Source organism: Ptychodera flava, chromosome 15, assembly GCF_041260155.1.
Source record: "Ptychodera flava strain L36383 chromosome 15, AS_Pfla_20210202, whole genome shotgun sequence".
In the NCBI taxonomy this organism is placed as follows: Eukaryota; Metazoa; Hemichordata; class Enteropneusta; family Ptychoderidae; genus Ptychodera; species Ptychodera flava.
In genome coordinates, this window is record NC_091942.1 from 27,131,793 (window position 1) to 27,155,781 (window position 23,989).

Consider the following 23,989-nt stretch of genomic DNA (forward strand, 5'->3'; position numbering starts at 1 on the left):
TACATGTACATATGATGGGTAGGTGTGCTAGAAAAAATACGCTTGTTTATTTAACATTGCTCCGGAAAGTAGAATAGGCTGTTCAGGAACTCGTTTAATTGCAAGGAAATGGTAAAACTTGCCCTTTATTTCTGAAAATGCGACAAGAAAGTTTAGGGTCGGACGGTGCAAAAGGGTTGTTTGGTTTCAAGGACGCCTATTTTCTTTGCAAAAGGTATAAAGGTAACGCAACACAATTTATTGTTTTAATGTATTTATTCTAATACCAACAACAATGTTTATATCTTGGCATTCAAAATTGTTTTCTCTGCCTTGACGCTTAACATCTTCTAATTCATCTCACTGTGCTTCTCCGTACACTTTTTGTGCAACAAATAGTCTGCTTGTCAATCCAAGTTTGGTGTTGTTCATACAATTCAAGCTAAAATAACGAACACTGAAAACGTTTTTTTGGTTTTTGCGACTAATAGTGAAGAAGTTTACACTATCATATAATTCCTTGCCGAATGTCGGGGACTGGTGGCACCACACACTCTGTCAACGTGTCACTCATTGATTGAAAAAAGAAAAATCAGTTTACTCATAGCTTTTCATCCTTTGTAATTGCATTGCAGAAACTGCTCAATCGTGCCAGGTATGTAAGGGTCCCAAATTTGACAAAGTGAGCGTCGAACTGAGTGTGGCAAAAGACAAAGTGAGCGTCAAACTGAGCGTGGCAAATGACAAAGTGAGCGTCCAACTGAACGTTGGAAATGACAAAGTGAGCGTCGAACTGAGCGTCGAACTGAGCGTTGGAATGATAAAGTGAGTGTCAAACAGCGTTGAATACGAAGTAAGCGTCAAACTGGGCGAAAGAAAAAGAACTGAGCGTTGAACTGAGTAAGAGTGCTAAAATGTAGCGAATATGCGAAATATAGCTTGCATGGGTGCTCAGTTATGGCGTTGAATGCCTGCCAAAATTAAGCTATGACATTTGTAATTACGACATGCCTTTCACAATTACGACATGCCATGATGAGATGCAAAATGCGAAAATATGCCATTATGCGATGCAAAATGCAGACATGCCATTATGCGATGCAAAATGCAGACATGCCATTATGCGATGCGAAATGCAGACATGCCATTATGCGATGCAAATGCAGACATGCCATTATGCGATGCAAATGCAGACATGCCATTATGCGATGCAAAATGCAGACATGCCATTATGCGATGCGAAATGCAGACATGCCATTATGCGATGCGAAATGCAGACATGCCATTATGCGATGCAAAATGCAGACATGCGATGCAAAATGCAGACATGCCATTATGCGATGCAAAATGCAGACATGCCATTATGCGATGCAAAATGCAGACATGCCATTATGCGATGCGAAATGCAGACATGCCATTATGCGATGCAAAATGCAGACATGCCATTATGCGATGCGAAATGCAGACATGCCATTATGCGATGCGAAATGCGGACATGCCATTATGCGATGCAGAATGCCGACATGAGGAGTAGAAGCTTTGAATAGGCTACCTTTTCCAGCAAACTAGGGGGTCATCTCATATCCACAATGCACCGGTGTATTCGCAAACATGGTCGGCCTCGAATAAGAGTTTTGTATTTATAGTGTACGATCCTACGGTCTCTCGAGCTCCATGAAGGGTCTATGGTATTACGAACGAGCATCAGAGAAGTGCTTGTGTGCCCTTCTGTGGTAAGCTAGCAAGGACACTGCAGTTACTCAGAGTATACATATATGCCAAATGTCAAAATCAAGCAATCCGTTGAACTCTGATTTTATAAATCGCCATGTACGCTCGAGCATGGAGGTAGTAGGAGCATTCACATCTCTACTTCTCGATCTCAATTCATAACGTATGGATGATCAGTTTCACGATTTCTTCCAAAGAAAATATGTGAATGTCCATCGTCTTCTTTCTAACTCGAATGCTTTTGGAATAATCGACGACGATGTTGTCAGCCCTGTTCAGCTTGTCATTGGGGCCATTGATGTTCTGGCTAGCTCTGTGAATGATGGTTTTGAAGCCTGAGTACCATTATTGAAACCAGCAAATTCCCGAGGACGGCCCTCGTTCAGCATTACTGAGGATCAAGTACCAACTGTGTAATCAAAATGTTTTGAGGGCTGCACGTGACATTTGATGGCATATGTGTGTGTTGCAGGAAAACTGAAGCATGATACGTGCTGCCCTTAGATGTGAACAACTTACATATTATCCTCCTGTTGTTTGTGGCTGATATTAACAGTAATGGTCACTGTTGTTTGTAAAGGTAGCTTACTGTATTCAAGCGATGACAATTTTGTGTAGTTCATTAAGTGAATTAACATGACCAGTATGCAGTCTATGAATTTTGATGTGAAAAAAGCGCCTGGCATATTTGAACAAGGAGCAATGTTTGGGACCATCTCTAATGAGACATTGATTGTACCTGTTGTGTACACAGCGAATAAAGTATTAATTGATGTGCAAGTGACAGCACTCTGTCTGATCCATGCATAGTATTTTTGCTATATATTTTACAAAGGGTGGATAGCCACAGTTATTAAGACTTGGAAGAACAGTACCACACAATTTACAATAACAAATATATGCATTTATTAACAATCGCTTGAACTTCATTCAATTTTCACAATACTCATACAAGTACTCATACAGATGGCATTTGTGACTCTACCTCAGTGTAGATCTATAAACATAGTCTTTCATGTATCATTGTGTAGCAAATAACAAACATGACTACATGAAGTCATACTGTACTGTTCCAATGGGTGAAAAAATTCTGACCAGTACAATAGATGGTTAAATGTCAAGTATTTCTTGTATATTTAAAATTGAGTGCTGTGTCATGGTATCAAAATTATGACAGTTAAAAATCACACACTTTACATGCAGTAAATTTGGCTTGTGTGTACTTATCATAAAATTCTAAAGTGTGGTATTGTCTTTCTTTAGATATACTAAGTGGTTAGTCTCTCTTTCCCAGACTTTGTTTGCTGCACTGATATTGAAATCCAAATTTAATCTTTAAAATCTTTGTCCTAAGTGAACTGAGTTTCCTTGTGTCATCTTTACTTTGAGCACTTTCAAGTTGGCAAAGGCATTTACATCGGTTACATTGTCTGGCAACCAGTTGGGTTTTGCGTTACACCTACCATTACCAGCGAAATCTAAATAACCATGACATGGTGTTCAGAATTCATCTTTAGAAAAACCAAAAACCATTTAAAACTTTGCTCATAGTATCATCATTGCAAGCATCTGAAACCATGGCAACTGCCTGGGCCTGCCAACGCAGCTTGCAGCTTTAATTTATTTATATAGTTGTCGTATATAATATGAGTATGATGTGTACATTGCCAACAAAACTTTTATCTACTGATTTTTTGGCATCTTGGTCTTTTGTCAACAATAAACGCACTAGCAATGGTGATAATCTAATGACAACAGCCACAGATTAGCAACTTACAACTTGCTTGCTTTCCTTAGTGCAATAGGCAGTCACACTCATGATGAAACAGCATGAGATTATCACAGGACAAATACATGACACTATGCATGCAGTTATAGCCTGTATAGAGGAAACTAGGGTTAATGATACAGTGTCACAGAGTGAAGAGAACAACCTCAACAAGAAATCTTCAGAAAACCAGTTTCATAAGACCAAGACCCTTTTGGTTGATGGTATAAATCTTCATTGGCAATACATATCATACTCCAAACTATCAAATAAACAACAACAACAAGAAACTTGTGGTGGGACCCATACACCCTCAACTCTGGTGGCAGTATGGGCCACACTTATGAGTGATATGGACTTAATAAGTTTGACATGTGTAGTGATTTTAAACCAGGCTTAACTTATTCAAGGGAAAACCTCATCAGTCTTGTTCTGCAAGCATAGGAAGCACAGAGAATGTAATGCCATAAACTGTAAATCACTAAAAACCTAGCAACATGTGTGAATTGGTAGATGTTTGCAATTTCTTTGTATCAGATATGGTTCAAATATATGTTTGCTCTTTACCACAAAATGCTAAGAATAGGGATAGTATAAAGTGTATGATTTACTAGACTTATCACAAGGCCCGAGTATTACATTCTTGGATTTGCATTCACACATGCACATGTTTTTGGAGGTTTCATGAACAAAGAACACTGTATTTGAACACCAGTAGGACTTTACCCTTAGCTTTTTGCCTACAAATCTATGATTTTAGCTACTACTACTCTGTGAATATGTGACAAGGTAACATATTGTAGGTACAGTATCTGTCGTAGTTATATTGGTATGCTTGTCTGTCTGTCCATCAACTGTGAAAGTTGAAAAGTGCTGTATTCATTACTCTGATAGTTGCTGTGAAGGTATGTAAGGGGACTGGGACAGATTATTTTTGTGTAGCATTGGAGATATGCAAATGAGCTGTACAAACTGCAAAAATAGTAAATATAAAGAGAGATTTCGAAACCTGCTCAAATAGCCTCGACATTTAGTGTTTATAACCTCAGGGGTGATTTGAGCCAGATTTGCTCAAATTGCAATGAAACTACAAATGTTTTAAATTTTTAGGCAATTTTCTCCATTCTGAAAATCACTTTCTTAGGAATCACCTGTGTGATTAATTAAAAAATTTTATGCACCTCAAATGCAAATAATTGACATGATACTTCTACATATATTTGCATGACATAACCCTACTGGCAGATCGACATCTGTAACACACGAATTTGATACAGCATTTCTAGACATATCAACTAATTATGAAATTCATTAAATATGCAACATAGCAATCAATTGACTTGATACTGCTTAATGACTTCTCACAGTATTACAGTACTGGAAGATCAACATCTGTATCATGTTTCATCAAATTTGATGCAGTATTTCTGGACAAAGCCCCCTAATTAGGAAAGTTCATTAAATATGCAAAATAGCAATTAATTTGAATGACACCACAAAGTGTCTTTGCAAACTTATATGACACTGTGTGCTAAAGATCTATACCAAGTTTCATCAAATTTGCTGCAGTATTTCTATACATATCACCCTAATTACAAAAGTTCATCAAATATGCAAATTAGCAATTAATTGATGCAATACTGACTGTGTGCTATCAGAGCTCTGTGTGACAAACATCTTCACAAAGTTTCATCTTCACAAAGTTTCATCAAATTTAGTGCATTCGCTTTAGAAATAGAGCTCTTTCAAAAAGTCATTGTCAATGACATAGTCCCCGCTTTCTCAATAAATGACCGTCACCCGGCCATATTTTGTCAGATCGCAAAACAATTTGATGTGCATATGCCTGACATAAGGAGTAACCCGTGTACCAAGTTTGAATGAAATCGCTCCAGACGTCTCTGAGACATCTCCATGAACGGATGCACGCACGCACACGACCAAAACTATAAGTCCCCCTGGACAGTATCCGTGGGGATATAACACAGAATCTTTCCGCACAATTTAGCAGCATTCTTCAGCAGTGACATGAAACAAAAGTTCAGCATTTAAGTTTGCAACAATGTAACTAAACATGAAAAAATAGAGTGCAAATGCATGTGTTTACATGTAATTGCAAGACATTGGTGTCATATCAGTTTTAATCCATGTGCAATTGCTTTACCGACAAGTTCAAAAGTTCCTGACTTATAACTGATTGTTTGAGTACTTGTAACAGATGTTCCATTTTTCCCTCATACAAAGGTTCCTCTGTGTTTCTTGTCAGTGTTTGAAATGTCAGGTGTAAGAACTCTCTGGATGGATCCCAAACATCCACTGCAGCCTCTTCCTAATACCAGAAATTAATGTTACAGATGGATGAATGAAAAGATCAACTTTCTTCTCATAAATGCCAAACATTTGTTGAAATGGTGACTTGGCATCTTGGATGTAGTATATCTTTGGTGGTCTAGCATGCTCACTGATAGTTGTTTTCCTCCATTCTTCAAGTGTTTCCAGGGGTGTCATAGCAGAAGGTGTGTGGTTTTGCAGTGTCTGAAGAAAGAAAAAGACAAGTAACTTTGATTACATAACATTTGCATGATCTAAACTATTCCTACTGATCATGATCCTAAATTGACTGTCCTGAGTGACAAGTAATCGTTGATGACGCAGCCCCGGTTGTTAATGGCTACTTCGATTACATGATTACATTTCATGGTTTGTCACAATTTGCAATTGGACATACTTACCAAGGTTTACCCCTGTGAACATTCATACCAACTTTCAAAAGAAGTGGACAAGCAATTTCAGATAAAATGGTTTTTTTTACCAAAAATGGGGAAATTTGCCTAAAAAATACAAATTATAAGACTCACAACTAAGGTTACCCTTAGGTACATGCATACCAAGTTTCAGCCAAATCTGGCCAGTAGTTACGGAGCTTCAGCACTTTGCAGGATTTTACTTTTATTTGACTCATTAGCAAAATTTTTGACATTGACATTCATGATATTTTACCAAATTCAAATCTCCACCCCAGGGCCCACCTGTAACAGAAGAATAAGATGGCAGGTGCTGTGGTTTTGAGGTTTTGATACATGCAATGCAGCATACATACATACATACATACATACAGACATACTTACAGACATACGTTGTTGAAATGGGTAAATACCTAAATGCGTAACTGCAGACAGACTGACAGATAGATAGACAGACAGATAGTACATACATACGTATATACATACATACAGACACATACATACAGACATACATACACATATACAGGCACACAGACAGACATTTCATGACATTTCATGGTCAATTATTGACGAGCTACTCTAACATAAGCAAGCGATGCAATCTCTGCATATCAGAAAAGCTGCACATTATCAATACTGAGAAATCTTTGCTGTTAAACAAACAATCTGAGTTGGTTTCAAAATGTCGCCACCAAAACAAATATTATTTATCAAAGTTTAACACCACATACAAATAGAATGGTATGTCCCAAAGATTTAAAAGAAAGTGGGGTAAGGATCCTTTAACTTCATTTGTCTGATGATTGAAGGATGCATGGACCATAAGTAATAATCTTTACCGCCCTGATACAAGTTTAGCAGGCCAAGGTCGTAAGGCGGAAGGGCTCGAGTGTGAGGGCCCATATGCCGTGTGAGTACTATGGTCTGCAAAACTTGTATCTGGGCCGTAAAGGTTTTATCATATACCGTATGGAATGATAAATATGTACTTAACATAATATTAAGATTTGTTCAGCGGTAAAAATTTGTGCGATATCAAATATTCATTGCCATTTGTGTCAATTTTTAGAAAAGCAATGGCCTCTTCACATAGTTTATTTACTTACATAATGACATTATTTGTTTACCTGCAGAAGAACACGCAAAGCTTCATACATGAGCAACAGAGATCCAGGTTGTAATCAAGGTGTATTAAAGAAGGACAAATGCGTGATGTAAATTAGTGTCATTTGGCACGCACTTAGGATAGGCCTACGATGGATTTCACTTGACTTTAGAAATATTAAATGTCACCAGCCCGACTCCACTGTCGCCACTATACAATCTTAGCGAGCAGACGTTTTCCTAATCTCGCTTTGACTTTATGTACAAATATAACATTCCTTGATAGCAACACGCGTTGTAACAAGTATTGAAGCAGTTCATATAGTTCAACAGTGAACACGATTGCCCATATTTGGACGTGCAGAATTCAACGCGTTCATCCAAATTTGGGCACTGGGCTGGGGCGTGATACGTTAAAAAAATGCATGGATGTGAGGGTGCTTTCTCACGAAGCTTTATATAGGCACGTGAATCTAGGTATATGATAACAATATTATTACTGTTACGCTGTACTTTGTGTACAGGGAAATGAATCATTTAGCTTACCACTTGTAGGTCCATGGTATGTTGATGTTGATGCCATGGATGTAGAACCCATCACATCTTGAACTGAATTTGTCGCTTCATCGTGGTTTTCATCTGGAATATAAAATGGGCAAATGTCAATGTTTTTGATGATTATTCTTCATTTTTCATTGTATGTTGTACAGTATCTCACTGTCTATTTTACTGAGACTAAGAGTCCAATTTCAACCAAGTGTCATACTCAGCATAACTTTAGTTGGACACATACAAGAGGTTTGAACTGGTAAAGTCTACCACGTAGTCATCTTTGCAAAACTTGCATCATATGAGGAGTGTGAAAATAAACTTTCTTTGACATACATGTCGATGCTGGTAGCTGGTATGTGAGTGTTGATACTGGGTATATGACTGTTGTGACTGTTTTGAAAGCACTGTGTGACTTTTTGGAGCTAATTTGCATATTTTCAACAATATTAAAAAATACCGCAATTATACGGTGTCGCTCAAATTTGATCAGAATTGGTATATACCAGTTTGGGTACCAAAGATCAACAATAAATGTTGCTTCTATCTGTTCAGTGCAGGATAATTCTACGTTGATGTTATGACAATGATTTCTGCACAGTACAACCAGGAAAACAACAAGAAGTATTTAAACCAGAAAAACAAGAATAACAAAGTAAATAAGGTCTGAAACTTGAGGTACTGGAGGTCAACTTTAGCAACATGCATAGCAGAAACAGCTAGCCCCTCTTAGTTTGAGCATAGACAGTCTACCCCCTCTCTTGTCTATGGTTTGAGCAGGTCTGTTAACTGACAATGGATGCCGGACGGATACCCATCCCAATAGCTTCTATAGACTATTAGTCTATAGTAGCTAAAAAAATATGTATGTATATGTTTTGCTTACTTGCCACTTACAGCTGACAAATCATAAAACACTTGATTGGAATCACGATGGTGATGTCTAAGCCTTCTTATTACTTCATCTCTGCCAACATTCCCTGCCAAACTTTCGATTAAAATATCTGCTTTCATGTTAATCTGCAAAAAGATGAGGAAATGTATGTCGGTGGTTTGTCACAATCAAAACACTACACAAAGAAAATCTTTCTGTTTAATCAGTCAAAACATTATGATAATGTTCTTTGGAAGAGCAACTATAAAAAGAAAAACTTTCAATGGCATTCTTTAAAAATCCTTTTGGAATATGATCATCATGTGCCACTGACAAAACAGCATCAAAGTCACCATAGCAAATCTGTATCATATGTCTTAAATCTGATGAACCCATTCTGAATAACATCCGTGCAGACTAGAAAGTAAATAAGATAATAATAAACAATTGTCACTTCTACTGTATTGTTGTATAATCAACATCTGTAGTATACCCAATTTTATGTTTTGAGCTCGATGGCAATTTACGTCCAATTCTCAGATGACTGCGGTAGTTACTGTACTTTACCTAGCGCTGTGGACCGCGTTGCCGTCTCCGAGTGGCGGCGCGGCGTTGTATAACTAAGAGAATGTCGTCGCAAACTTATAAAGACCAGCGACTGTTTTAAATCGAAATAAAACTATGCAATACAATCTGAAATATCGTATAGAAGTAAGGTTAGGGGCACAACACCTGCTCTTCAGCCACTTGGCGACTCGGCGTTGGGTCCGATTGACAGCTACCTGCCGACCGCGATAGCAAAACACCAGCAACAGATTTCAGCTTTGGAAATTGTTTTCCAAATTTTTTGGACGTGATTGTAGTCGCCATTTTCATCCGTGAAACGGGCCTTTTTATACCGAGTCCGTATCTTTGTAAATTCAACTTCTCCATGGCAGTAGGTGCTTGCAACGCACTGCGTTGTCGCTCATCGACCTCACTTGTACCAGCTCCAGCGCTCGGAGTTCAAAACTCGACGCCATGTTTGCAAATAGTTGAAAGACAGATGCATTGTGGATGTAAGGTGACCTCCTAGCTTGCTGGAAAAAGGGTAGCCTAATTCAAAGCTTCTACTCCTCATGTCGGCATTCTGCATCGCATATCGCATCGCATAATGGCATGTCTGCATTTGCATCGCATAATGGCATGTCCGCATTTCGCATCGCATAATGGCATGTCTGCATTTTGCATCGCATAATGGCATGTCTGCATTTCGCATCGCATAATGGCATGTCTGCATTTCGCATCGCATAATGGCATGTCTGCATTTTGCATCGCATAATGGCATGTCTGCATTTTGCATCGCATAATGGCATGTCTGCATTTTGCATCGCATAATGGCATGTCTGCATTTTGCATCGCATAATGGCATGTCCGCATTTTGCATCGCGGGTCTTCATTGCGCATGATCAAATGCAACTTCGCATTGAATGTCCCCATAGCAAATTATCGCATTCTTCATGTATTAAAGAATGTCAAGTCCGCATATCCAAATATTCGCATTTTGTACCTCATCATGGCATGTCGTAATTATGAATGTCAAGTCCGCATGTCCAAATTTTCGCATTTTGTACCTCATCATGGCATGTCGTAATTATGAATGTCAAGTCTGCATGTCCAAATTTTCGCATTTTGTACAAGTCTGCATGTCCAAATTTTCGCATTTTGTACCTCATCATGGCATGTTGTAATACGAATGTCAAGTCTGCATGTCAAATATTCGCATTTTGCATCTAATCATGGCATGTTGTAATTACGAATGTCAAGTCTGCATGTCAAATATTCGCATTTTGCATCTCATCATGGCATGTCGTAATTACAAATGGCATAGCTTAATTTTGGCAGGCATTCAACGCCATAGCGTACTGGATAGTACACGATTTGCCAATCGGCAAATAAAAACGTGTTTACGATGATGCGCGCAATATTGGTGTCATAATTACAATTAATTACAGTTTACTCTTCGTAGTCAAAAGAATAAGAGATAGGAGTCAAGGTCCTGCAGTTGACGGACCTCGATGGAGCAATGTCAATCACTATCTGTAGTGTGCATGTACGTGAGTTGACAAATGGCAGGCAGAGCGAGGTCAAATTACGTCATTCTCTATGTGTTGACTGAGACTAAAAAGTTTTGAGCCAATCATACATGATAAGCTTACACCTGAAGCCGAAAAAAATACTGTAACTTTCATTTTTTCTGGTGAAAGATGTTCTCTCACGTTGCTTTAATTCTGAAACATTTGTCATGTTCGGCAATCGTGATGTCAAATGGATAGAAAATCACAGTCATCACATGCACAGAATCCCACGTCCAAAAAACGATCATCGCATAGAGTGTCACGTTCAGCAAACGCTTTCCAGACAATGTGTTTATTCAGGCAAAGTCTAAATTGACCTTTCAACATCAAGAGTCTTTGGATAACAAGTCTGATTATGTAGATTCATTATTGAACGTACGCGAACTGTACGTCAGTCAAGTTTAGCCACGCTGACAGGACATCAAACAAATCAAGTTCACGGAATTTTCAGTGCTGCAGTGGGCGCAACCCTCTGAGCATAGGGAACCCAGAAGTCTGGTTGTTGTTGTTGTTGTTTGATTGTTGTTTATGTTTATTAGTCTGTTGTTGTTGTTGTTGACCAATACAATTAAACGAACATAACTGTTGTGTTGTTGTTAATGCTTCAAGCGTAACGTAGATGTCATAAGAAACGCTACAAGGACACTATCATTACTTGGCCCGGTACAACTATCTGCTAACGCGTACACTCTCTTCATACACTTAAACAGTGTATAATTATAAAAAATTACAGGAAAGTTCATGAAAATTGGTAAAATGTCCCCCGAAAATTTTGTTGGGAAAAATCACCGTCATGGATATACAAAAAATGGTACCGGTGAGCGGCGTCGCTTGACAATACGTCGGCATTTTATGGCGATCAGCGCAGAAATGATCTTTGAAATTTTACTGTGCAGCCACAATAGTCCTGGCACAGACACATTCATTCAAAATCATCAAAATGCAGAGTGATTTTTATCTAGAGAAGCGTGGTCCGTAGCGGCACATACCCCAGGCCCCGTCGCGACTATGGTTATCGATGCGTGCAGAGCCGTAAACTATGTCGATCAATTTATATTTTTCTTGATTATTTCATAGTGATCGCGCCAACTAGATTTGCAATATCTCTATCACTCTGTAAAAAACTACAATGCTATCAACACAAGACATAACATTGGTGTCGTGTGATAAACACATAAATATTTCTAGTTTATTCCTTGCTTACATTCATGGTTCTGTTTGCTCAAAGTTCAAAGAATACCTACCATACTGTCATCTAGAATGCAGAGCTTCGGACTTCAAAACAATTATATCAGCAGCGTATTTTATTGACACAAGCTTTATAGCAGAATGCTTTCTTTATTGAACGTGTTTATGAAGAGATGATAAACTTGATCGTAAACTTGCTTCAAGTCTGTAGGCGTATAAATATCAAAATGACATAAATTTAAGGAATAAACTTCGCCTACCCGGATGTTCGCATGTCGGGTTGGTGATAGGCTGTTACGTTGGGGTGAACGATGTGGCTGAAACGTCGCAACCCATCGTAGTAGTTGGCCAATTTTAACTGGTAATTTCAGTGCCTTCTTTATTGACTACAAGGACATTCATGCTGCTATCAAATATAGATAAAAAATAGACACGACAAATTGTCCCCAGACGCGATGTCGATATTTGCTATCATGGAATGGCTCTACCGATGTATGACCAGTTTTACTTCCCGATCTCGCACAAATTGAACAAAATTTGGGTGTCGTAATTAACTTGAACGTTACATTTGATAAATCGTCAACTATTTTTTTGACATCGATTACACCTAAGACATGTTAGGGGTGTTCATGAATTGCACCTTTTTGTTAGGTATTTAGTTTGCAATATTTTACAGACATAAGTGAACATACGCAACAGTGACAACGTACTAGTTTATTTGACAAGACGTACATGCTCTCTCTCTCTCTCTCTCTCTCTCTCTCTCAAAAAAATACTGCAAACTGTAGCCGTTCATGCCATTTACCGCTGTGCCTGCGGTATTACCGTGATCGTTAGGAGTGGAAGAGGTGTGAATGTTTCACTTCCAGTCCGTGGTAAACTGACTTTCTCATGAATATTCAGTCTCTGAGCAGCGGTAATCCTGGTATAAAAATGATAATTGTCATGGCCATGAAGCGAAATCTGTTCGGAAAAATTATCTACCCGAAACAGGGCAACAGTAGCAGGGAATGTCAACTCATGCCAAATCATCAGGCGGGATTAACGACTCACGAAGTTCGTTGGGTACCGCCATAGTGAATGTATAACATCGACCTGGCGGGACGCGATCTCACAGCTGATGGCAAAATTAATTATACCACATCCTATCGTTGGAGGCGCCATCACGCTCAGTTTGACGCTCACTTTGACGCTCAGTTTAACATTTTCCACAAAGTGCTCGATCGCTCGGTTTGACGCTCAGTTTGACGCTCAGTTTGTCATTTTCCACAAAGTGCTCGATCGAGCACTTTGACGCTCACTTTGTCAATTTTTGGGGTCTTACATACCTCAATCGTGCTAATAAGATCATTGTTTCCATCATCAGTTTTAAAAGTCATCCACGGATGTCCATTCATGTCTATTCTTTGAAATAAAGTTCTGAAAGACCGGCAAACACGTGCTTGCAGCCATTTGTAATCGAGTGGGCGGTTTTGACTCCCGACTCCATCACCTTAACCCCAAGGATCTTGATTTAGCGTCAGTTTTGTCTGTTACTTTCCCGGGGTTACTTTCTGCTGACCCGATGAACAATGATTGACTTAGCAGGCGTGCCGTGTTTGTTCTTTAGTTTGCTTCGTACGTCCCTCTCTCTCTTCTCGTAAAGAAATGATTTCTCGCGCTCGCCTTGTGATTTATACGCGTTTGCTATCTTCTTCAGTGTTTCTGCGATGGCTGAATTATCGGCCTCGTTTCGCGCGAACTGCTTCTGTATTTCGAGGGCTTCTTCCAAGTACTCGATACTTTTCGCGTATCTTTTCATCTCGTACGCGGCATTTCCGAGATTGATGAGCGCCCTGAGGATGTGACAACCGCTCACTTCTGCGTCAGAAGTAACACGTGATCGGTTGATGCGAAGCGCTTCCTCCAGGTGCGATAAGCCCTTCTCGCTCTCGCCAGCCGCGCACAAAGACTGCCCGAGGTGTGTCAAGCAGGTTGCGATGCGGGAATGGTTGGATTTTTTGCCAAAGAGCTCACGATTTTGCTCGAGAGCCTGGCTGAAACATTCAATCGACTTTTTCCGATCACCGAGAGACGACCACGCTGCACCAAGGTTCAGCATACACATGGCTATGTTCGGGTGAGGCTTATCGTACCCGTAAATCTCCTTGTACATTTTCAGTGCGTCTGTATGCTGTTCTACCGCCTTCTCGTGTTTTCCCATCACATCCCATGCGTTGCCCAAGTCTGCCAGCGTGGATGCGATATCAACGTGGACTCCCCCTTTCCCGTAGATTTCTTGAAACATGTCGAGCGCCCCCTGTAAATACCGCACCGACTTTTGAGCATTTCCAACGAGACACCATGCCCCTCCCAGAGCCGCCGTGCATTTTGCAACCAGCGGGAAACTGCGCCGCCGGCGTTCAATTTTTCTGCCATTTCCATGGCCTGTTGATGACATTGGATGGCGCCGGCGAAATCTCCGAGCAATTCGAGGGCCGAGCCAAGATCACACAGGCCGTTCACTTTGTCTACGTGTAGAAGAGTTTTGTCGTGGATTGTGTCATACATTTTACAAACTTGTCTATGGCACTCTACCGCTTTGTCGTACTCCCCGAGCGCAATCCGAGCATTCCCCAAGTTTGTCATCATCTCCGCCAACTTAATACTGGCGTATTTATCCCCGTGCATTGCTCTCGCCATCGCCAGCGATTGTTCGTAGCACATCGTGGCGTTTTCGTAGTCTCCACTCGAGTAGTACACGGCTCCTAAGTTGTCGTAGCAATAAGTCAGTCGGGGATTTGGAATATTCGTCCCGTAAATCTGCTCGTAAATGGCGCTGGCTTTCTCCAAGTTATATATAGCGTCAGAGAGTCTCCCAGTCACTCTAAAATCTTCGGCCAATGTTTCAAAGCACTCGGCAACTTCCATTCTGACGGGGTCCTCGCCGTACAACTGTGAGTACATCGATACAGCCTTTGTATGGCACAACAGTGCCCTGTCGTACTGGCTCAAGACATAGAACGTTTTCCCGAGCCCGTGCAGACAGGCAGCTACGTCGGGATGGGGCACCGCGCAACTCCATAACACCTGAAAGATGTGCAGGGCTTCTTTCTGACTGATAAGGGCTTGGTGGAACTTCCTCGACATGCCGAGCGCATGTGCCAGCTTGACCAGGGTGTCTGCGATATCGGGGTGGGCTTTATCTCCATCGTGAATCTTCAGGTACATCTGTAGAGCCAGCCGGTGATGAGCAATTGAGTTCTCTTCGTCGTTCGTCCTGCCGTAGCATAAGCCAAGTTTATTGAGGCAGTCAGCCACGTCGTCATGGATACCGTTCTCCGACAGGTGAATTCTCCTCCACAACATAAAGCACTGTTGAAAGCATAGCTGGGCTTTGTCTGCCTTACCGAATTCAAACCACGCCACGCCGAGGTTATTGAGCGCGACTGCCCGCTCAAGTACCATCTCGTCATCTTCGGCATCCCCTTCTCTTTTGAGTGCGTTCTCAGAGCGCTGGAGAAAGATGCGGGCCTCCTTAATGAAGTTTGTCTTACCTTCCGTACTCGCATCGTACTCGTGAGAGCCGTCATTTGTGGAACTATCTATTTTTGCTAACAGTTTTTGCACTAACACTGCATACACACTCGAAATTTTGCTGAGGGCCCTTGTCTTAAGCAGCACACAAATGAGGTCGGTTGTTACTCGATCGTTTTCCGGATCCTTCTCGGCGGCAGCGAGGAGAACTTTGTCTACTTCTGCGTGATTGGCTAACTTAAGGTTCAGCTGAATATTTGCTTGTTGAGTCGGCGTGGAGACAAAGTTATTTTGAAAGCTTTCCAAAGCTGCTGTTGGATCTGGAATTTTTAATAGCTTTTCTTTGGCGAGGTCCGCGAAATGGAAGAGCAACTCGTAAAATTTGCACACTGATTGGTAGCTGTCCGTCATTGCTGGTCCTGACGTAATAATTGACAGGTCGATGGCAGCCGTAGTCTGCGATTTTGCGAATCTAAGTATTTCCATTTTCAGTTTAGATTCTGCCGAAACGCTGAGCAGGAAAGTGAGTTTGTTGATGATTTCTGGCCGTAGTTGGCGCCGTTTTCGGAACTCATCCAGGACCGACCATGGGTTACCTGGTGAGATGCCGGATAGCAGAGCCAGTGCACTGACGATAGCCGTCGGTATCCACAGGTCGTTTCTGAAGCGAGCAATGCTATCGCCTAGTCCAATAACTGGCTTGCAACTACGACAAATTCTCGTCAACATACTCTCAGCAATGCGAGATCTCATCAGATCTGAGTCGGTGCCGTAATTTAACGGATTGGCGGGCCTTTCCAGTAAACAGTCAACGAGTTCTTGGTAATTTCGTGCAAGAAGTTCACTGCCAGCCAGGAAAGACACCGTCAACAGAGATCCGGGTGACTGAATCCGACGCATCCTTCCGCCAGATGTCTCCAAAAGAAACTTCACCATCTTCGAAGGCGTTTTGATCAGAATAGCCTTGTCCAACGATACTGCTCCAACAGGTGGTTTGGGGATATGAAGAGCGACCCCACGCGGTGTGTCAAGGTCGATGAACCAGTTGCCGTCAGGATTGGCAAAATTATTGATGGATTTAATTCCTAATGACGGCAAAATGGTCTCACCCAAGTTCAGGAACTTCAGGAGAAGATACTGCATCAAACTTTTCAACAATTGTTTGTCACGTCGCATGTCCGCGGATTCTTCAATCAAGACGGCGAGTTCCAAGTCGGCGTACGGTGTCACAGTGCCCCTTCCGAAGTCACCGGTCGCCAAGAGCGCATATTTACAGTTTGGCCTACCAAGAGTCTGTACGCAACTTTTCCACATCTCGGTGACCATTGACCGGAGTCTTTTGTTGAAGTCACGGTAAAGTCGCTGGATACTGCGCATCCGCTTGGATTCTTGCACCCTCTCCCAGTGTTCGTCACCTCCTGCCGTGTACGGACTGCAGTTGCTGTCGATGTCCCTGATTTCGCGGCAACACATCTGCCGCATCTTGTCCAGTTCTGATCTGTGGAGTTTCTCGGCATTGTTGTTGGCGACCCGCCTCCTCTTTCCCGTCAGAAGGGAGAGCAGTTCGCTCTCAACGTCCAGCTTGCGACTTGGCAGGTTCTCCACCCCCGACTCATCCAATACGGACCGTTTCACAGATCTTGCAAGCGCTGAGTTGTAAAGCGCCGCAGACCGAATCAAGTCACCCAGTTGCCTACTTGCTCTACCTCTCTCAAAGTAAACTCTTCCAAGCGATGCCAGCAAGCTTGCCTCGTTTTTCAAGCACTCCAGGTAATCTTCATCGTCATGGTCATTGCCAATGGGCACGCTTTCCAGTTTCTTCAGTTGCAACTGCTTCATCTGTCCGACAATGGCGAGTTCCATGTCCTTCAACGGGAGGCTTGGCACAGTTGCTGTCAAAAGAAATTAAAAACGTGCACATCAATTATCCGTATTTTAATTTACATGCGGTGAACGCTTGGGAGTTATTGGTTTTTAAAACGCCGACACAAACGAAAAATATATGAGAGAATACGTGGAGGACAGCTTAAAGCACTAAACACGATTGGAACAAATTTGGGATAATTGGATCTTTATATTTTTTCAAATTTCTCAAAAGTGCTAGGTGCCCTATAGCTGAATGTTGCAATATTACAAATTACTCATAAAAACAAGTGTGTTACTTAAAAAGAAAAGCAGATGAGCTTACATTTGCAGATTAAACAGACATTACTTCACCATCCAATTATCCCAAATTAGTTCCAATCATGTTACTATTAAATGTAATTAAAGATGGTCTGAAATCAAATGCAACTCGTGTAAATATGACCAAAAAACGTTTTTCAAACATTAGCAACAAACGCACAACTGAGATTTTAACGACAAAATAAATTTCAAGATGGAACTCATTGCGGTCGCATATATACGTGTAAATGTGTGAAATTTAATCGACGAAGTCCAGCACTAAGGATTGGAATACTGACATTTTCAAAGACAATATTCCTTAATATAGGCTAACAGGAATCCGAATCATCTCTCTTAAGATCGGATGCGATGGTATATGTTTGATAAACGCAAATAGATACAGCTAATCGCGCACACGGACTGCAAATGATTTTGATGCAAGACATTTTTAACGTTTCACGTAGAAACAAGCTGTAATTTTGCAGCAATATATTGATTTTTCCAGCAAATACGTATAGCATAAGAAAGGCATACAGAATTGACAAGCCATAGTTTTGGAAAGTGGCAAGCGGCCTAGATAAACCAAGCCTGTTATTGATATATCGAGAAAAAAAACACAAACAGTGTGTGTACAGTTCAACAAGCAACTGACATACAGGCACGTTCCTCGCTGAAAGACACGATCGATCGCAAAGGTTTGCTATGGCTACAGTAGGGGTTAACTATCTCCACTCATGCAGTGTGGAAACCAAAAATCTCTAGGTGTATCTGTGATGACAGTAATGTGAAGGTTGTTGACTCACTGTCATTAAAAACACTGCAAAAAAGGTATTATTACTTTTTCCCTTCTCCACGTAAGACATTCTAACAAAATTTCCTGCTTTTTTTTGTCAGACTGACACGCTCCCGCTGGACAAACCGAGCAACATCACTTTGGGTGTTCACAAAGAATGCCTCACAACAAAGGCGTTCTTCAATCAATGTTAATCCGTAGGTTACAACACGGGCAATTTAGTTAGTGCGACGAACCGCAAAACCCGAGAAATGTCGCCGAGAAATAGGGTGGTGCACCTTCCCAAAATATATGCTGAATAAGCAACATACCCCTGTTGCATTTTGTGTTTCTGATGAAGTGTCCCCTCTTCTCCTCAGCGGCGGGAACTGTCGGTCGTATTTTCTATTCACGGACAGGTTCTGCTCCCGTCTCGGTCCGTTCTTTGACTTGGCCAGCAGGTCTTGCAGCGTACCTGGGGTGATGTAGTACGACTTCGCCAGCGTTGTCATGTCTTTGACTCGGGTCCGTCACGTCGGCACCAATGAAACTGCAAAAGATTGAAATTTCATAACCAGTGTCAGACCAAAGCAATGTGAGAGCATATATGACAAACACTGTGTCTTTACAAGCCTAAAAGGATTTTCGTCGAATAATAGGAGAACATTGTGAAATATTGATATGGAGCAATGCGCATGCGTCAGTATTACCTAGCAGGCAGGATTATGCAATATATTGCGTTCATTGGAAAGTTTTTTCCAAACGGTGTCTTCAGACAATAGCGTATCGGGCCAACAACACCAGAGCATGCATGTACCGGAGTAAGCGACAGCACTGCATCTATCAGTCAGAGAGCTCTCCGACGTGCGTTTACCCAACACTAGTTTAGTAGTTTCAGTAGTTTTGGGGAATCCCGAACTATGAAGAGATCCCAGACTCAATATATTGAGGCATTTATCGGTGAAAATTCAAGCAGATGCATTAGTTTGTCACCGTTAATCGAAAGTTGACAGATGTGAGTATGAAAATTGGCCCTACGTATTTTGCATATTGCGTGTTTTTGGCGGGCTAAAACTGTCGTTTCCGAGATTTTGAAATGGGATAATATGCCGACAGTGCAGAATAAATAGTGACCGCCTTGACAACACACAAGCAAGATCGTGATCCTGTTTGCGCAGGTTTAGCCCCTCAGAAGCAAAGTATGTTTTGTTCAGTCAAGAATTCTGTGACATTTGGGTTCAATAATCCGTAGTCATCGGCAGGCGTAGGGGCGTCAGTAGCGGTACTTTGTTTACACGGACAACTCTCAAACATGGAGTATTGTTACTCGAAAATGTTCCTTTCTCGGCAACACGATTCACGATTTAACAATAAATCATTAACATATCATAGTGGTATAGTTTGCGTTACCGGGGATGCGATGTTTTGGTGTGTGAAAACCGGACGCGTTTTGTTGACAGTTCGTGATATTTCGTGATACCTATAACATGTGTTCTCATGATTTTCTTCACGTATCTAGCTATCCCACCTATATCACAGTTATAATCAGTCTCGCTGTTGTCGTGCATACGATCAAAAATTGTAAAATTCCTGCGGTCATAAGCTTATGAATATCGGGTTTAGATCGGAATATAAGAAATTCCTCTCTTTGTCTCACATAAATAAAACTGAGGGAAACAGGAAGACTTCAAAAAACACCGAAAATGGACATAAAATGTTAAAACCTCCGCACAGACGACTGTATGCTCCGCTGCGTGCGGGTGTCAGTATTAGACAACACTCACAACGCCCGCTCCGGCAACAAAGTCAATACCGAACAGTTTTTTTTCTTCTTTCCCGTGAATAGTCGATTGAATTCTTTTTTTATTTATCTTTTGATTCAGAGTCGATATAAATAGGAGTTGTGCAAATGTCTTTTCAAACGTTTTGTAGAATTCTCGATCGATTTAGTCCCTCATTATCGATAACTTCAAAACGAAGCTGTGCAATGCACAGCGATCGCATATTTTAATTGCCCGAGGCTAACTTTCAATTAATTGTATGGGTACCCGTATGCTCAGATTGTTGCTACACTTCGACAATTTTACTCGTTTAAAAACATGCAACAGAAGCCCCTTCAGCTCAATCATATCTGGACAGTGAATGTTTTAACCGTTTACATATAAGAATTTCCACACAGACATGGCATTTTAAATATGCCACTGGCGAGTCTTTGTTCAATGTATAGGTTAAAAGAGGTAAATTCTTTCACACCAGCCCTTAAATTCGATTAAGTTTCCCCTTAGCAACATGCAAGGGCTTTGACCATTTCAATTTTTTCGGGGTGTAAGGTGGATTTCCACTATAAATCGTCTATCCTTCGACATGAATGGCATGGAAATAATGGCCTGAACTTGAAATTGTAAATGACGCGAAACCTATCCCAATGTTAATATTTATCGGTAATTACACGGAAAAATAAATGAATATACGGACAAACAACAAACAAACAAACATAAACATGTATGTGTATACACACCTACCTATACCTACCTACTAACATACACATACACACATACATACATACATACATACATACATACATACATACATACATACATACATACATACATACATACATACATACATACATACATACATACATACATACATACATACATACATACATACATGTCCTACATAATTTTTTATAATGTAAACATAGAATACTATATTCAAAGGCACCTAAAGTTCTTGATGGTGCGTGTTATTTTGCTTCTTCTTTTGTCATTTATTTATTTTTTAGGTCCGTCGGTACACCGTGTTTTCATGGTACTTCACTTGAACCCCTTATTAACCTTCATAGCCCCAGGATATTCAGGGTTTGCAATCACTGTAGGTATTGTGTCGAAAAATAACACACGAAACCCAACAAACATACATCAAAAAGAAGGAGAGAATACTTCAAAGAGAATAAAATAAATCTACTCTCTCGTTTCAGAATACCGACATCTGAGTGCAGTGCTACTCTCACGCACTTCCATAGGTATGCAAGGAGTTCACTAAGTTCCCCTCAAGAGTAAACGTTCCAGGGTTTGATTAGTATATCGTTAACGGTGGACACTTGATTGACTTGCACTGGATCCTATAAGTACATTGCTTTTTCCTTTATTATAAAGGTGACGCTCCACATACCTACATTCTGTGACAATATCATGTGGCAAGTTTAGCGTTCAGTCTGAGTTTATAGTTTTCATTTTCTGCTGAGAATTTTCAGAACGTTGCAAAGGTGCCTACTGAAATCGGTTTATAATCAGAATAATAGCGACAGCACTTAAATCAAATACTCGTATCGACAATGTCAGACTTCTTGGTGATCTATGGTAAGCGCTAAGTCCATTTCAATACAGACCTACAATAGAAAAATGTTTCATTCCTTCTCATCCTAACGGAACGAAATATGTCACAACAACTACCACGAAGCGTTGAATTTATTCTTCCCGTTGTTACCCTATCCTACATCTCGTCCACTATCACCACATCACTCGAAGGGAATTGGAGCGACAACCGATACACTCACAATTACTGTAGCATGGTATTTTCAGTAGCCTTACGGTGAGATTTTTCGTGAAAGAGCGGTGGCGCTGCTTTTGCCGCGGGTTCTAGTACAGAAAAACACCTGGTGATTTCCTTTGCTCGAGACACCGTCTCTTTCTGTCATTTACCGAAACACTTTTTCAGTTTTGTCCCTGTCATTCCTCTCAGCTTAATAGCTTGCCTAAGGCAGAAATGCGACAAACTTTCATAAGCCACTTAGAATAATCTCATTACATAGTTTTGATGTGTCGTTTCCTATCAAACACCAAATGACTGCCTGATATACTGGACAGTTTGGTAATAATGCGCTCATATTGTTTACTAATGGAGTGTGTACTGTGATTGTAACAACGTCACACTCAGATTGGTAAAGCCTATCTCCATGACTAGGTCGCCACGGAAGGGCTACACTCAATGGTTGCTAAGCAGTCTGAGCAGTCCCGGTGTATAGCGTTCGCGGTCCGTTTTTTACCTACAGAGCGGTCCGGAGTCTGGTGTTGTTTGGCAACGACGTGAAATGGCTCATGGATCGCGCATGAACGTTGTCAGAAAACTTTTAACTTTATGAGGGAGAAGTGTTGACATATCATGAACAAGCTGCAAACGAAATGATTCCCACGGCTTTGTCTCCAGTGGTTAATAGACAGAAGCGAGCAAAGGAGGTACAGTTTAGAACAGAGTATATGCATGAAACTAAGAATTGTGGAAATTCTCAAAGTCAGACAATTGGTTTCTTAGGCACCTTACAATCTGAACAATTGTTGGTCATAGTCTATATGGTGCATGTACATATGATATTCTTGTCGTGCATATGCAGAAAGCTATGCGCATACAATGGTTCTAGTAGGCTAAGTGTTTCGGGTCTCTATAGAAAGCCAGCTCTCATAATATATGTAGATGTTATATCCATAATCGTGAAAACGTATTATGCTCTGCAGACGTAAATTTTCATAAGCTACTGTTTCAGCTGCCTGTCAGACCGCGTACGGTAAAATGACGCGCATAACATCTCCACTCAACCGTAGATATTTTGTCTTATATTAATCAATAAATCACAAATTCGAACACATACCTAAAACTTGCTGTTCTGGATGTGAGCGTGTACTGTGCAGGCTAGCTGTTAACGTTCAGCGGGCTCCTCAACGGTTGCTCGACTTGGGCCGTCGAACGTTCACCTTCTCTCCCGGCGTTCTCAGCATCTGATATGACAGCTAACGAAGCAAATTAATATGACATTCCAAACGGCTTGCATGCGATTCCCCGGCAGCCGGGGTTTGTACGAACCCGTCACGTGACCCCGGGAAGACAATGAAACCTGTGATTGAGGCGACCCGACGATTTCAAACGCACCTGCGTGGTTGACGCCGGCGGAGCAACTTGCAGTGATGTACTTCTGAGGTCGAAAGGCTCGTGAATTCAAAGTTCATCAACTTCCAATCGCGTGTTAAGTAACACTATACCGTCACACTTTTCCAGTCCTTTGTAAACGCTTCTGTGGTGACAACCATGTTCTGTGATTCGAGTTTGTTTTCGAAATCCGTAACTCGCCTGTTTCACATTGTCTGCGAAACAATGGCGCTTTTGCTAAAAGGAGCGTCGAGTTTCCTACGATGTGCTTGCACCCTCACGTGGAATGCCGCTATGCAAACAGAGTCCTTTAAAGTTTAAAGTACACGTCACGAGACGTCATCAATGGCGAACTTGAAGGTGTATGGCCACCTGAATTAACGGATAATGAGAATGCAAACACTCGTCCAAAGCAACTAAGTGTAATAAAAAGCCACTTGAACCTGAGTGCTTAATTAATGGAAAAGCTATCTTTATATATTTTGTACTTCCTATCTGACCAAATCGCCACTATTTCTACAGTCTGTGAAATGTTTTCGTTCCATATTCGGTTTTAGAAAT

At 41.0% G+C, this 23,989-nt stretch overlaps 2 protein-coding genes and 1 long non-coding RNA gene across 4 annotated transcripts; all 3 read right to left on the bottom strand.

Moving 5' to 3' along the window:
- Window positions 1–236: 236 nt before the first annotated feature.
- On the bottom strand, window positions 237–23,716 carry LOC139151720 (uncharacterized). The gene is made up of 4 exons (XM_070724693.1): window positions 23,154–23,716; window positions 18,838–19,055; window positions 13,383–17,462; window positions 237–620 (listed from the first exon to the last, which is right to left on the bottom strand). The coding sequence occupies exon 3, from the start codon at window positions 17,431–17,433 to the stop codon at window positions 14,257–14,259; it is 3,177 nt and encodes a 1,058-aa protein (XP_070580794.1). The 5' UTR covers window positions 17,434–17,462; window positions 18,838–19,055; window positions 23,154–23,716; the 3' UTR covers window positions 237–620; window positions 13,383–14,256.
- Window positions 4,248–9,858, bottom strand: LOC139151719 (uncharacterized). 2 transcript variants are annotated; one of them, XR_011556477.1, is made up of 4 exons: window positions 9,482–9,858; window positions 8,762–8,895; window positions 7,873–7,965; window positions 4,248–6,013 (listed from the first exon to the last, which is right to left on the bottom strand). It is a non-coding gene; the product is annotated as an uncharacterized lncRNA (long non-coding RNA). The 2 variants fall into 2 exon arrangements; XR_011556478.1 differs by having other exon boundaries at window positions 6,002–6,013; window positions 8,773–8,895; window positions 9,482–9,857.
- Window positions 13,601–14,257, bottom strand: LOC139150761 (uncharacterized). The gene has a single exon (XM_070723157.1). The coding sequence runs from the start codon at window positions 14,255–14,257 to the stop codon at window positions 13,601–13,603; it is 657 nt and encodes a 218-aa protein (XP_070579258.1).
- Window positions 23,717–23,989: the final 273 nt, after the last annotated feature.